This window comes from Lepisma saccharinum, chromosome 1 (genome assembly GCF_977018435.1).
Source record: "Lepisma saccharinum chromosome 1, izLepSacc3.1, whole genome shotgun sequence".
Classification (NCBI taxonomy): Eukaryota; Metazoa; Arthropoda; class Insecta; order Zygentoma; family Lepismatidae; genus Lepisma; species Lepisma saccharinum.
Genome location: NC_139229.1, coordinates 11,158,545 through 11,173,668, shown reverse-complemented (window position 1 = coordinate 11,173,668; position 15,124 = coordinate 11,158,545). Strand labels below are relative to the sequence as shown.

Sequence of the window (15,124 nt, the reverse complement as noted above, 5' to 3'; positions counted from 1 at the left end):
TACACTAGATAAGATGAGATTTTTTGTTTCTTGTCGTGTCAAATAAAATAATGTGACGTTAATTTAAGGAGAGAAATAATTATCGAGGAAAGACGGAGAATATTCTATAACCCTGTTATTGGTAACAGCTCGTATCCAAGGTGGGAATCAGGGGGTTCACCCCCCTTCAGAAAATTTTCAGTTTACGCTAGATAAAATTAGGTTTTTGGCTTCTTGAATAATATGGTGATAATTTGAGAGAGATAATTATCTAGGCAAGACGGAGAATGTTTTATAAGCCTGTTATTGTTAATAGCGCGTATCCAAGGTAGGGATCAGGTGGTTCGAGGCCCCTCCCCCGCTCCCCAAGGAAATTTTTCAGTTTACACTGATAAAATTAGGTTTTTGACTTCTTGAATAATGTGATGATAATTTAAGGAGAGGAATAATTATCGAGACAAGACGGAGAATGTTCTATAACCCTGTTATTGTTAATAGAGCGTATCCAAGGTCGGCATCAGGTGTCTCGAGCCCCCTCCCCCATGAAAATTTTCAGTTTACATGAGATAAAATTAGGTTTTTGTCTTCTTCAATAATGTGACGATAATTTAAGAAGATAAATAATTATCGAGGCAAGACGGAGAATGTTCTATAACCCTGTTATTGTTTATAGCGCGTATCCAAGGTGGGGATCGTAACTCGTGGACTCCCCCTACCAGAAAAGTTTTCATTTTACACTAGATAAAATTAGGTTTTTGTCTTCTTGAATAATGTGACGATAATTTTAGGAGAGAAATACTTATCAAGGCAAGACGGAGAATGTTCTATAACCCTGTTGTTGATAATATTGCACGTAAACTTTTCTTACGCTTTCGGTGTTGTCGTAGCGAATTTGAACACTATGTAGAAGAGACTTGTCAGCATTTGGAAGGTGCACAACAAAGGTAGCGCCGCAGGTAGGGCGATTCGGATTCATTGTAATTTTTTAATCTCTGGAAAGCGCGAGGGGAAACGTCCTTTAAAAAGAGAAGGAGTCGAACTACTGGCAATATTTACGAATCGTTTTATCTGCGAAACGTTCTAGAATATAATGAGGATATTAATACGCGGCTTCAATTTCCCGGTTGATCTATAAAACAGAATAGGTGGAGACTTCAGAGGTAAGTGTGACAATTCAACAGTCGATTAGTGATCAGTCAGTGTTCATTGGTTGCTTTATAAGATCTAGTGATTCGAAAATGAAATGAACTAAATACCGTAAAGTAACGAAGTCTACCACTAGTTCCAGTTCGGTCCCAAAGCTAAAGACATTGACGACAGCGGAACTTCGTGTTGTGCTACGAGTAGTTCGGGTCGAAAGACGAAGAGATCAAAGGTCTCTCTCTCTAAAGTGAATATTTCGGCAGTATCGGGCTGGGCATTGGAGCGATTTATTAAAAAAGAAATAAGCTGCACAGATCAACTGAAAATCAAAGTTTTGAGTGATGATTTGGTTGTGCCAGTTTTAAAAGTATCTGTTTTATTTAATAGCGTATTAATTGGTGCATTCTTCTCCAGCATAGCCATAGGCAGTGACCACACTACGGGGGGGGGGGGAGGAAGGCCCCCTATTCTCGTTCGACAATTTCTCTCTTTCTCTCTGCCCCCAGTAAAACGACAAAATAAATAAATGAATGAATGCTCTCTTAGCCAAAATATGCATTTTTGTGTCATATGTAACGGAATAATAAAAATGATTGCCCGGGAAAATATGATTTACCCCTCCATCTTTACTATTGCGCTGTCACTAGCTACAACATATTTTGATTTCTATTGTTCCCACATATTTATTTTAATTTTAGTATTGTGAATCATATTCCACTGTGTTACCTCACGTAGCCACCCCCCCCCCCCCACACACACACACGTACGACTTCAGTTGTAAGTTTTAGACTAAGCTTGTCAAATATCCACTTATATCTTTGTATTCTTGAGCCATTTAAAAAAAATCATTTCGCCCATTCTTCTGGACTATTTCATAGGAATGTTTTCCCACTGGAAACCCCTTTGCAGATATAGATCCGGAGCTATAGCCTTCCCAAGCCAGCGTCCCCTCTAAATACTCTCTTGGCCTCATGAAAGACAAATATATGTATTTCTACGAAATATTAATTTGACTTGACAGTTTCGCTTTTCGAACAGGAATAAGTTTTAAATTTTAATAGCTTATAAATTTACACTAGCAATTTTGAGTAAAGGTTTTGCGTAACCCTAAAAGTACATTTAGAGACTGCAAGGTCAACTCCCGATATTTCAGATATATTAATAATTTTCATCACAACGTCTCGCATATTAAAACATAGATGCCAATTTCTGTTTATTTCCTTGTAATGCTGACCTCCGTGGCGAAGTGGTTAGCACAGCGTTTTACGATGCCAAGTGCCCCCAGGTTCGAATCACCGCCCGAGCATGGGTCTACTTTCCTTTCTTCAATTTCATCATATCATCACGCATCCTCACCTTTGCGATTAGCCATATGTGACAGATAAGCGAAGTAAAATGAACTAAGTCTATTAATCAATTATTTTTTTTAACTCTTTAATTCTTCTTTAGCGTGCCACGTTTTTGTTAAAATTATATTACGATTTGTAAAATGACGAAATTCTAAAGGAGAACGCGCAACTTTCTTTGTAGCGCATCGGTCAGAAAGTTTCAGGAATATGGATTTTCAAAATACATTTTTTCACATGTACTTTGCCCCCTTTTAAAAGTAGCGCGTTTTCAATTATGTTACTAATCATTAAAAGGATGCCTCAATACCATCTTGGAGGATGACAATTATTATTTTCCCCCTCCTAAAAGTAATAATATACTTTCGCTCTCTGAATCTCCCATATAAATGCTAGGGGCCGTCTGCTTCAGCCGAGCTCACTGCTTCTCCGGCGACGTCACGCGTTCGTGCAAGATCGGCAATCTTCGGATGGCTTTACCTAATCTCTATATTCCTTGGTTTACTGCGGGTAGCCCACGGTGAGCGAACACCAATGGCGAACACGTGCAGCAGTTTTACAAATCGACAGTGGAAAGATAAACTATGCTTTATAATGATCATTCTTCCATGAAATATCCCTGCTGCTCACGTGCAAGATAAAGGAAAGGGTTCTGCTGCGTGCGTGTTCTCAGGTCATGCGAAAAATATTGCTTGTAAAATTTGTTGCTGACGAAACTTTCAAAAATATATTTTAAACTTATATCTATCGAAATTTACCGTAACCTATGTAGCGCATAATAAGAATTTTCACATTCTTCACTTTATTTATAAAGCCTATTTTACTTTCTTTTCCATAAAGCAATTTCAGTTTGAGTTTCATTTTTGTTGCGCAAATTATACTCAAATATTTTTGTGCAGATAAGAGAAAATACACTGAGAAGATTACATCAGTTGCACACTATATATATATATATCAATACTTAGTTTATGTATAATTATTACAAGGAAATAATGTGTATAACCATGAACGTATTTAAGGGGGGGTTTAACGGGTCCCCTCCCCTTTTGGTTCAGTAAAGTTACCACATTACCTGTTATATCTGCTTGTTCATAAAATTTCTTCGGACTTATTTCATTCTCTTAAATTAGAAGACGGAATACGGATGGGAAGGAAATTACGTAATTCCACACACCAGATGGGACTGTAAACCAAATGTCTGCAATTTCCTAATAGTTTCAGAATTTCTGCGATAAAAAACTGCATTGAGACTGTCAAATCAGGTTTTTTTCCCCCTCGAGTCATCTTCAACAAGCTTCCGGCCAGCTTCACTTACGAAATAAAGAAACCCCAATCATACCAAAAGTTGAACCCCCCTTACGTGAACTATATACAAACGCCCATGTGTATAACATTATATCCCATACTGAAATGCTACGATATATGTTGAATTTCTACTGCGAAAAAAGCCCCGAACGCATTAATTGGTTGGTTCACAACTTCACCACTAAGGATCCTATCGAGACGAGACATGGCAGCCTTGGTCTCGTTCTCGTTGAGAGTTGTAAATGTCTGTCTCGTGTTTATTTGTAAATGTCTCATTGACAGTCTCGGTTTCGGAGGGCAATTCTCGTTCTCGTCTCAAGTCTCGAAAAAATATAGAATTAACAACGTATGCAAAGGCTTAACGTGCAAACTTTCATAGTGCATAGATATTATAAATACAAAGAAAGAAAAAAAACTTTTCTGAATGATTTTTTTTTGTTTTTGTTTGTTTGACTCAGGCCCGTAGCTAGAGGGGGGCAGGGGAACAACTGCCCCCCCCCCCTGTGAAAAATACAGAACATATTCCTACCTGGAATTCTCACTAATCTTTACAATTATATTCTGTATTACTCTAGCAACATAACAAAAACATTTATTGATTTTGTGATTTATGAAGGTAGATTCCGTATAATGTCGTATCAGGATTGGGGAGAAGAATTCCCTTCCAGTTTCAGACTTCGGGAAATGATTTCGCAATTTTCAGTATATAGAACAGTTGTGACAATTTGAGTAGTCTTGTATTAAAGGTGCCTAATGTGTTTGGATGTATTTCTTGGATGTGTTGCTATGAGGTTTAAACTGCATAATTTTTTGGTTCCCAATTCTTCCTTTTGGTAATAGCGATTCATGTGATAGAGAGAGGGAGTGGATGTTTGATTTTTGTTACTTAGCGTTGCTTTTCTGCCACATCCAGCTAATCGTGACAATGAGTGATGGCAGGGGCGGCGCGTGCCTTTTCAGTCAGGCAGGGCACATTTTTCTTTTGGGTGGGGAAGGGGGGGGGCAGTTTACCTCTATATTCCTCTTTAAGGTTTTTGAGGGGAGTTCCTTGATATGGAGTAAGTAAATTGTTCGAACAATTTGGAATAAAATTAACATTCTGATCAAGATATCTCTCCAAAGAGCATTAAATACTCACTACGTAGGAATACGAAAAATCAGCAACGTATGGAACAAATTACATGAATAAAAAAAAAACTCGAATATTGACGTCGGAACCCTATACGCTTGCAGTAACTAAACTTTGGGTAGATACTGGAATGATTAGAAAAATGTTACACTGCAGTTTCTCTTCCATTGTCAATGAATTGAAAGGCGTAGATATTAAAGTTTCTACATGATTCAATGTCATATTCACCAAGTATCCACTAATATCAATGACTAACTAGGAAGATGATGCAGCGTTAAGTTCAGTTACATTTTACAATGGCCATGTACCCCCAAAAAGTTCGTTTATACTTACGAAGATATTCTGCATGTCAAGTTGCTGGAACACAGACACAATTACACAAATAAATAAACACGTACAGTAACTATAAAATCCCGAAAAACTAATTATTTCATAAGCGACCAATACGCACAGACGAAACGCAACGCAAACTCACACACTAACTCAAATCCAAATCCGTATTACAATGGGAAGAAAGAAGGATCTTTTTAAAAATACGAGGGACTAGTTTGTGCAATAAAAAGTGATGTCAACTTTTCAGGTCGCCGGAACAAGCGCGAAGAAAAAAAGCATTCGAGGGATTTTTTTCTATCTTATTGCTGCAGGCTGGAAGAACGAATGAGCTGCCTGCCAAGCGTTGGAAACACTGAACGGTGAATGAGGCAAACATGAATGGGCAGGGCACCTCGTTCCCTGCCCAGAGACGGCTACGAATTTCGCGCTTTTCCATTGTGAGGGGACCGTCCCTTGCCGATGCTGTAAATGTTTGGATCAGTCAGTGACGTCACGTCCCCGGGGCAGAGCCGAGATTGAACTCTCTCCAACAGGACGGAGAAATATATTAACCTCGCACAGGGTGCATACCCTGTAAGTCTGGTTGCAGCAACGTAGGGGTTGAGGGAAAAACAAAAAAAAAATATTTACGCGTATATACCGACCGTCTCTTCAGATGAACTTTTTATGTTAAAATTGTTGTGGGGCAGTGCCCTAGTTGCCATTTATGTAGCATCGCCACTGAGTGATGGCGTGAAATTGATGAAGAGACACTCACAAACAGTATTACAATCACAGGGGGGCAGGGACATTGTCCCCCAATCTTGGACGGAAGTCCAATCTAGGGGGGCAAACATTGAAGTAAAGAAACATGACTAGCAGAATCTAAGAGCAGCAGGACAAATGGATACTCGAGATGGAATTAATTTTCAAGTCTTCCTTGCACTTTTCTTCCAGACGGCTAAGGGCACTTGCAGGGGGCACAGAGGGGCAATTGCACCTTCGATTTCAAATTTTATACAAATAAATGTACATTTCGTAAAATTTTCTTGCTCGCTTCGCTCGCAATCGAAATATCTGCTATTCATATAGTCCACGTTCAGAGCCATAGCTAGGGGGCGGCGGAAGTCAGCCTTGGGAGCCAAAATGATTTGAATGAAGTGTACATGGAAGTACATGTCATATGTACAAAAAGAATAATGTCCGTCATGCATATTCTGTCTTTGAAAAATACAGTTTGCGTGCTTGTTTTCTATTACTAGCTAATATGAAATTGAACGTGTTGGAACTTTATCTTTGTATTCTTTGGTAGTCCGAAAGGTTATTATCGAAATATTGTTACTTGATGTTGCTTGAACTTTTATTGTTCGTTGGAGTTTCAAGATAACATCCCTTTCCTGTTACTTATTACTTTTGGAGGGGGGGGGGCAAGTGCCTCTCTGTACCTTGCTATATCTGTCAATGCAACACAATATATTAAAAATTTGCCCCTCTAGGATTGACTTCGCCCCCCCCCCTACTAAGAATTCCTGGCTGCGAGCCTGGTTTGACTCCTCGTTTCGACGCTACGAGCCCTCGAAAACTGGATATTATCCTGCTTATATAGTGCAAACCAAACCGCAGATTCACAATTACCACGAATGAACTGGCGTTGTAATTATTATACACAAAATTCATTATTTATCTGAGGAAGTCTCATGTTCCAGGTTTGACTCTCAACCTGGGCATGACTGTTTCCTTGTGAGTGACATTTCATTGAACTAGAAATTGTTACATGGGGGGATGTTTGCTCGAGACTTTGGGGACAGCTAGGGGGATGCTTCTATTATTAACGATAGTGTTGCTCACGAGACGAGACATTTCGTCTCATCTCATAAAAGGAGACGGGACAAGCGAATGTTTTCGAAATGAGATGGAACAGACCAAAAAGTTCGTCTCGTATCGTGGCAGGTTTTGTTATATTTAGATTGTGCTGGTGGTAGTGTGTGTGTGTGAAAGGGGGGGGGTTCTCCTGCTCCCTGACTTCGAATACTGCTTGTAGTCATTCTGTCGCGATTAGCCAAAAGTGGAAAGAAATGTGATGTTAGAGAAGATACATTCTAAATTAACCATGTGTTCTCATCGTTGCGGTTAAACAAAGTGACGGAAAACGACGTAAAAGTAGGATAATACAAGAATTTGCAATATATATATTAACTGAAGACAACTGTCATTTACTGCAGGAAATTTAAAAACTCCCCGTACCTTTTTATACCGCATCATCTCTTATATTGCAGAAATCGGCGTGTAAACCAGTGTGTTCTAAACGTATTGGTATTTTAAAATTTGCGAAGAAAATATTATGACGAAAATAATTGTAATTCCAGAAAAGATATTCCTATAACAATAAGGTCTTGCCAGTCAGAACCAACCTATGTATTCGCAATGAACAAGGCTGTTCACGTGTTCAGCCATTGACTGTTACAAGTTTTGCTTTGTCACCCTAATGGGAAAACCCTCTACCGAGTGGCTGAATTGTAGTAAATAGTGCTATACTTTTAGGACATAATTCATCTCCAAGAAATGGAGCACACATTTTTGCACTGAAAGTTACAAGATACTTGTTTTACACAGTAACAAGTGACTGTGTTCTCGCTTTCAGGCTCATGCTAAGTTGACGGGACGATCAGAAGCCCTGCCTCGCCCTGCCTGCACGCATATCTAACCTAACTGATGACGTCAGAGGACCCCTAGTCTGTGCAGAGGACGTTTTCAAATTGGTGACGTAGGAGATGAATTTCAGCGGTGTTTGAAGACGGGTTTTTCGAGAACCAAAACGAATATCGCCGAGATATTTTGCACATCTCATGTTTGTGTCATTATCCGTAAAATTAATGGATTCAAAAAGTTTTTCATGTCAAAGTGGAAATGTCCATTAGAATGGGCCTAACTTTGAGGGGTCAGAATTAAACTGGGCCTAACTTTGAGGGGGCAGAATTGAACTGGGCCTAACTTTGAGGGGGCAGAATTAAACTTGACCTATTTTTTAGGAACAGAATTAAACTTGAGCCTAATTTTGAAGGAGCAGAATTAAACTAGGCCTAATTTTGAGGGGGAAGAATCAGACTTGGGCCTAATTTTGAGGGGGCAGAATTAAACTGCGGAATTTTGAGAGGGGAGATTTAAACGGCGTAATTTTGAAGGGGCAGAATTAAACTGGGCCTAATTTTGAGGGGGCAGAATCAAACTATGCCTTATTTTGAGGGGGAAGAAATAAAGTGGGCCTAATTTGAGGGGGCAGAACCAAACCTGGGGCTTAACTTTGGGGGAAGATACTCGAAAAGTTTTCCATCCCATAAAAACAGCGTCCAGGATTATTTGCTAAATAAGTGTGACGTTTGCGAAATTACAAATATTACTCTGTATTACTTTGGTCCTCAGCTACACTAGCTTGTAAATTTTAATAAACCCGAATTTTTTTTTGGGGGGGGAGGCAAGTGGCGCCAATTTACGCCTATGACTGTAGTTATTACGCACAACGAACGCAGCTCGAATTTGTTGGCATTTAAGAGTGGTGTTTCTTCTAAGCCTGTGTTTCTCTGCTTGTCTGGTTGCTCAATTTTCCTGTAGATTGATCACCAACGCGAGGGAGTATAGTATTTGTGTCAGGGAAACGACGCCCAAGGAGGGGATGGGGGTCGATAGCCAGACGTCGGTCTGCAGCCATTACAGGCGACAGAGCGGAGATATCCCCCTTCCCACCCTCAAAACAAACGATCAGCTTTCTTCAGAGTTTTTCTTTGGGTCTACGAAGCTGTTGTAATGGAATTGGAAGGGGGTGTTGTATACAAACCGAACAACTTTTGCATGACGGGTGCGTAGGGAGAACTTGAGTGGGGATTATGTGGAAACCTCGAAATTCAATTCGTTAAATCGAGACCAAGACGAGGGCAGACACATCAAGACTTATGAGGAGAGACCAAGAATATGACAAGACGTCTGAAAAGTCGAGACCGAAACTTACCGTCAGGCTCTCGTTTCGTTCAAAACACTACTTATTAAACTAATATGATAAAGACACTAGTAAATTAGGATATATGGTCTACATTTAATGTGCAAAACAAGAGAAAAATCAGAATTCTAAAGATAAGGTCCGTGGGACATGTGGGTTCTCTGAACGTTTAGATGAGCGAATATAACTACGAATTAGGAGTTTGCAAGTAGATTACAGGAGGGGATTAAATTTACACTTTTTTCATGGCTTAGAGTGAGTAGGTGTTCATTTGTTTAACTTTCTTGGTCTGATTTATCATGACGTCATGGTTGATTGATTGATTTGGTTTATTTTATCCAGGCTCGTAGCTAGAATTGATCTCCAGGGGGACTCAAAGGTTATCAGAAGGGGCTTTGTAAACCAAGTCCAATTTTCAAAAGTTTAACAGTATTAAATGAAGGTAAATTATGTGTGTGGGAGGTCAATAAGTTATATTAAAATTTGAAATATCATACAAATACTACATTTTTGTCTATATCTTTTAAAACATTGATTTTTGAAGTGTTGACTGGTACTGAAATCATCCCTTGCTGCACACTCCATACTACTTTTGATGATACAGACATTAATATCAAACAAGAGAAAAATGCACAATATTCAATCATAGTGCCTACATTACATTAAATCCCCTGCCGAAGCAATAAAACTCCCCTTCGTTCCGATAACGTGGGAGCTGTTGACCTTTGACGCAGATGCCGAGGTAATTTGCATATCAAAGTGACAGATTTCTATCTAAACGGGAGGTCGCAACAGGGACAGCGAAGGTACAGATAAAGAAGCTGCCCTGTGAAAGAACCTTGTAGGGTCTAGAGAAGAGAATCTTCTAAATATTTGCCGCTATTTAGACTTCTTATAAATAAGATGAACAAATGTATTAGCTGTTGTTCATGTTCTGTGAATTTATCCTTCACCAAAGTTGTGAGCAAAATAATATCTACTCTACGTTTTTACTCTTCACTGCCTGGCTACGAGCCTGAGTTTACCTCGCTTTTCTGCCACTTTTGGCTAATCGTGAAGATGACAAGTATGGAGTAAAGGAAAGGAAAGTGTAGAAATACTAGATAGATGAAACCCACCTACTCAAAATGTACACATAGCAAAATCGGAAATCGCACAAGTGCCTGACGTGCACAGCTCTGTTTTACCAGTTTGGTTGTCTTAGTGTTCGTGACGTCATACAACGAAGGGTGTGGTTTGCGCTACATTCGCATGTCAACGGTTAAATTCCTCTGCCGAAAGCTGTGTAAAGCTCTATACATTCTCTCTCCGAGATTCCGCGATAGCATAGTGGAACGTTGTCCGAGTTCGATCACTCGACGGTGTCACATTGCATAGTGGTTCGGATTCAGCTTTAAACCGTAAGCCCAGTCTCGATTAGCCTATTTGAGCGGTAAGTGAACCCAAAACAAAATTTTTGTCATTCCTGAGCTCGATCACAGCGTGGATGGTGTGATCAGCACCACGTTCCGGACATTTTACCACCTTCACCACAAGGTGCACACTGGGTGAACGGGTGGCGAGCCACGGAGCCACTTACGCAGGAGAAATTCGCACCCGGGAATCGAATCCATGTCTCTCGTCTTACCGACTGGAGCAATTTGGCTGATATTTCAAATTCAGAAACAGTGTATCTGTTCAGAATTCCCTAGCTAGATGAATCACCGTGCCGTTTTCATTCGCTGTTGTCTAGATTATTGTTTCATTATTCAATCCACAATCACATTTACTCGCATGTCAAACCTATCCTTTCTCCACACCAGCATGGATTTGTACAAAACCGTTCAACTGTGACTAATCTCGTCGAATTAACAAATTACGTTTCGTCAACAATTGAAGATAAAGGACAAGTCATGTAATATACACGGACTTCTCAAAGGCCTTCGACACGGTACACCACGATACTTTAATTCAGAAACTAGCCTACATCTGCCTCTCCCCGCAACTTATAAAACTACTTGCTTCATATTTACGGAATAGACGACAATATGTCATGCACAAAGGACTAAGGTCCTCCTATTACATAGCCATCTCTGGTGTCCCACAAGGTTCAAACCTAGGTCCCCTGCTGTACTTGATTTTCATTAATGATTTACCCGACGCACTAAAAAACTCCCGAAAAGTTAATCTTTGCTGACGATGTCAAAATTTTCAAACACACTAAAAGCGATCACGACTGCACGAAATTACAAGACGAACTTAACGAAGTACTTGATTGGTGCAAGAACAACAAGGTTAATCTCAAGAAATGCAAAGTAGTATAATTCACACGTAACATCCCGTCCAATACTCGTATAACATTTCCGACGTTGAAATCTTAAGAGAGAATACTGTAACTGACCTTGGAGTCACATTTTACAAAGCTTTAAATTTCCAGACACACACTGCGCGCATCCTCAGTGAAGCGCACAGGAACCTAGGATTTGTAATGAGAATTGGTAGCCAGTTTAAGAAAACAGAAACCTTCTTCCTACTTTACTATACGTTTGTCAGATCAAAACTTGAATATGCCTCAGTCGTTCGGGACCCGTTATTTATAAAGGAAATCGAGAAAATAGAGAAACTCCAAAATAAATTCTTAAGGTATTTAGTATATAAATTAGATGGCATTTATCCAAAATTCACTTCGGGTGACATCTTACGCAACATGCTGAGTGTTCCGTCCGTTGAAAAAGGAAGACAGATGCAACAGTTAACCTTCCTTTCCAAACTTGTCAATGGAAAAACAGACTCCTCCGCACTTCTCGCAAAATTAAACTTTTATGTTCCATACTGAAAATTAAGACCCAGAAATGACCTCTTCCAAATTCCACGAGGTAGAACCAGGATGGCCGAAACGGATCCCATGAGGAGGATGTGCGTGTTGTACAGTCACGGACACTGCCGGGTTGTAATGAATACATTGATTTTGAATGGAATCCTTACAACCCAACAGTGTCCGTGACTGTACAATTTAGTCTCTAATAATGCCCCTGACATTGATCTATTTAGACCTGAAAGCAAACATATTATGTGAACCCTGTATAATAGCATCGTAACCAAATATGTTGTATACTTTATGATATACCACCCTACCACCCTTGTATTATATATTGTTGTTATGTAACGATTATTCTGTTCCTTCTTATAGTTTCTTCTCTTATTGTTTTTGTTTTCTATTTCCAATTCTTAATTGCTTTAGTTTTGTCAACATGTATGTGAACTTAACTCAGAATTTAACCTCAAAGCACTGTAACTGGGCATTTACCTGTAGTGTTTAATAAATAAATTAATTCAGAGGCCTCGTCCTTCTATTACTGACATTTATACAGCGGAGAATGGAATCTTAGTAAGGATTTCCCTGGAATGGAATTCGCCGGCCTCCGTGGCAATCGCAGCGCGATACGACGCCAGAGGTCCCGGGTTCGTATTCCGGCATGGGTACTTGTGAGTGTCCCTTGATCAATTTTATTGTATCACTCAACCTCATCTTCGCGATTAGCCAAAAGTGGCAGACATGCGAAGTATGATAAACCAAATGAATCAATAAGGTTACCAGACGTCGTCTTTTAGCTCTCTACTTCGGGCCCTAAAAATGGTCCGGGCAGGTTTTTAGGAAAATTGGAAAATGTCCTCTTTCTGGGGTATAGACAACTCCTTCTACTTCAAGATTCGTAACAAAGTTTTATATTTGTAAATAATTGTTAATATTGTTTCAGTGTTCAATTTCAAAGTAAAGAAATCGAACACACAGTTGCAAGCGCAAACACAAGACACTTTTCTTCCAAGAAAAATTGTTGGATATTAGCGTCTCTTCTGTTGTCACCGCCACGTCACGCGACGTTTTGATCTCAAAGCACTTGCGACATCTACCGCGGTTCGTGGTGAGCCTCAAGAAGTTTCTAATAATAGGTAAGAGTATGCTTCCTTCGATAATTATTGAATTTTTGAAATACCGAATGTTTAAATAAAAGGCAATGAAATGCTATCCATATTCCATACATACATTTTGATTGCAAATTATACAATAGGTTTTGACCTGAAACACTGCACTAATATTTTTGTAATTGGTATTGTAAGAGTTTTGTTGCATAAATTATATTTTCTCGTTGTGCCATTAAAAGAGTTGTCGAGTAGTATAACGCTTCCGTAAAATCTTTTGGGAGATCAAAAAATGTTTTCCTTTTTAAAGTTTGTAATCTGGTAACACTATCAATCAATCTAAATGGAATTATGAACACATTTACTTATTCTGAATTTAGAAGTATTCTAAATTTAGAATAGTTTTTCGAGAAAAGTGACACGCGTTTAACAGAAGAAGACGACTTCAAGGATAGACGAAGCGTATAGCGGTGTGTAAAGAAAAGCAAGGAAACTTTAGCCCTACATAAACTGTATCGTTCAGTGTCCCTTTAATGCAATTACGTTCCTAAAGAGTATCATCAGTCGTGTTCATGCACAACTGCAATGCTTATGCTTTTACTCTGACGTGGATTCGAACTATCGACCTACTGATCCAGCGCATTAGCACCACTCAGTCTAGCCTCCTGTCTGCCTAAAGATGGGATCAATTACGCTCTCCCGCTATACATCGGAAGATACGTAAGAAAGAAATGGATTATGTGTAAATAAGTTTCAATGCTAGTTCAACTCAAATTACAAGAACGAAAAAACCGAAGTAGTAACTCCCAGATAGAAAGGCTAATCCTAGGAGAATTTCGTCAGCGGTGAGTCACAGCTCAAAGAAATGAAACCGTTTCAAGCACCGCAATGCGTACAAACAAACGCTGTACTGAAAGTTACGGGAATTTTCAGTTCGAACTTCACGCAATGAAATCCTCAAATTACAAGCTCGCTGATTTGTTAACCACACCGTGATACTCGAGAAGCAGTAATTGATCGACACGCTTCTTCCGCAAACTTATAATTCTAAAATAGAGTTGGTAGCAGCAACGCGCTAGCGATAGAGAATAGAAACTACAAGCGAAGATAAAGTGCTAGAATCGACGATTTTTACTTCTTGCTACCCCCAGAAGATTCAAGCATGGTAATATGAGAAGCGTATTGAACATTAAGTACTTACATTTTGGTTTTGTGTGTTGGGTCTTCAAATGTAGGCCTACTTGTTCTGGAGCTCTGGGTTATTGATACGTCCACAACCCTGGAACGTCTCTGCCAACTTCGACAGTGGTGCCAACTCCAAGAATCTTATTTCCCCAAAATTTCTGTGCAAAGCCGTATCTAGTTGGCAAGGGTAACTTGTGGCATAAAATATGCGTTGAGCATATAACCAAAATTATACCAATGTCTGGAGAGTTGTATGCATCACCAATAGGAAAATTAATTAACAATTCGATTATATCTTGAGTGCTAATGCCTTAACGTGGTAATAGTGCCATTACAATGACTTTACACGGTATTTTTTTTTGCATAAAAGTCACTACAGTGAACAAGTGCATTGAGTGGTCGGTTCACGAACTCGCTATCTAAGGTTTCAGATTCAAGTTCTGGCCTTGTTTGAGTTCTAAGTGGGATCCTAACCACTTGTGCCTCGACCGGGTATCGAACCCGGGACCCCTTGACTGCAAGGCGACGACGATACCACTACGCCATCGGGTATTGCAAGTATCCCTTTGTCAGTATTATCTACTCAATTTATCCTCATTGTTCCAATTAGCCCAAAGGGGTAGAAAAGCGACGCAAAATAACAAAAAGCACAATTACATAAGACGCTAAAAGCAAATTTACATTTTGATATCCTCCTATCATTCTACATATAAATCGATAACTAGTATGCGTGTAATACTGTACCGTATTCAGGAATAAGCTTTTAATGTTTCAATTTTTCTTTATTAAAGGGCGAGGTTCAGCCTGTGGCTGTTCTACCAGCTAATGTTAATG

General features: G+C 39.4%; 1 protein-coding gene across 1 annotated transcript in view; it reads right to left on the bottom strand.

Moving 5' to 3' along the window:
• The window catches only part of LOC145984159 (uncharacterized), a 33,766-nt gene extending 19,374 nt beyond the window's left edge, over nucleotides 1-14,392 (bottom strand). Inside the window, exon 1 of the mRNA XM_083117687.1 lies at nucleotides 14,307-14,392. Coding sequence (XP_082973813.1) covers nucleotides 14,307-14,308 — 2 coding nt within the window. The 5' untranslated portion in view covers nucleotides 14,309-14,392. The remainder of the gene's footprint in view (nucleotides 1-14,306) is intronic.
• Nucleotides 14,393-15,124: the final 732 nt, after the last annotated feature.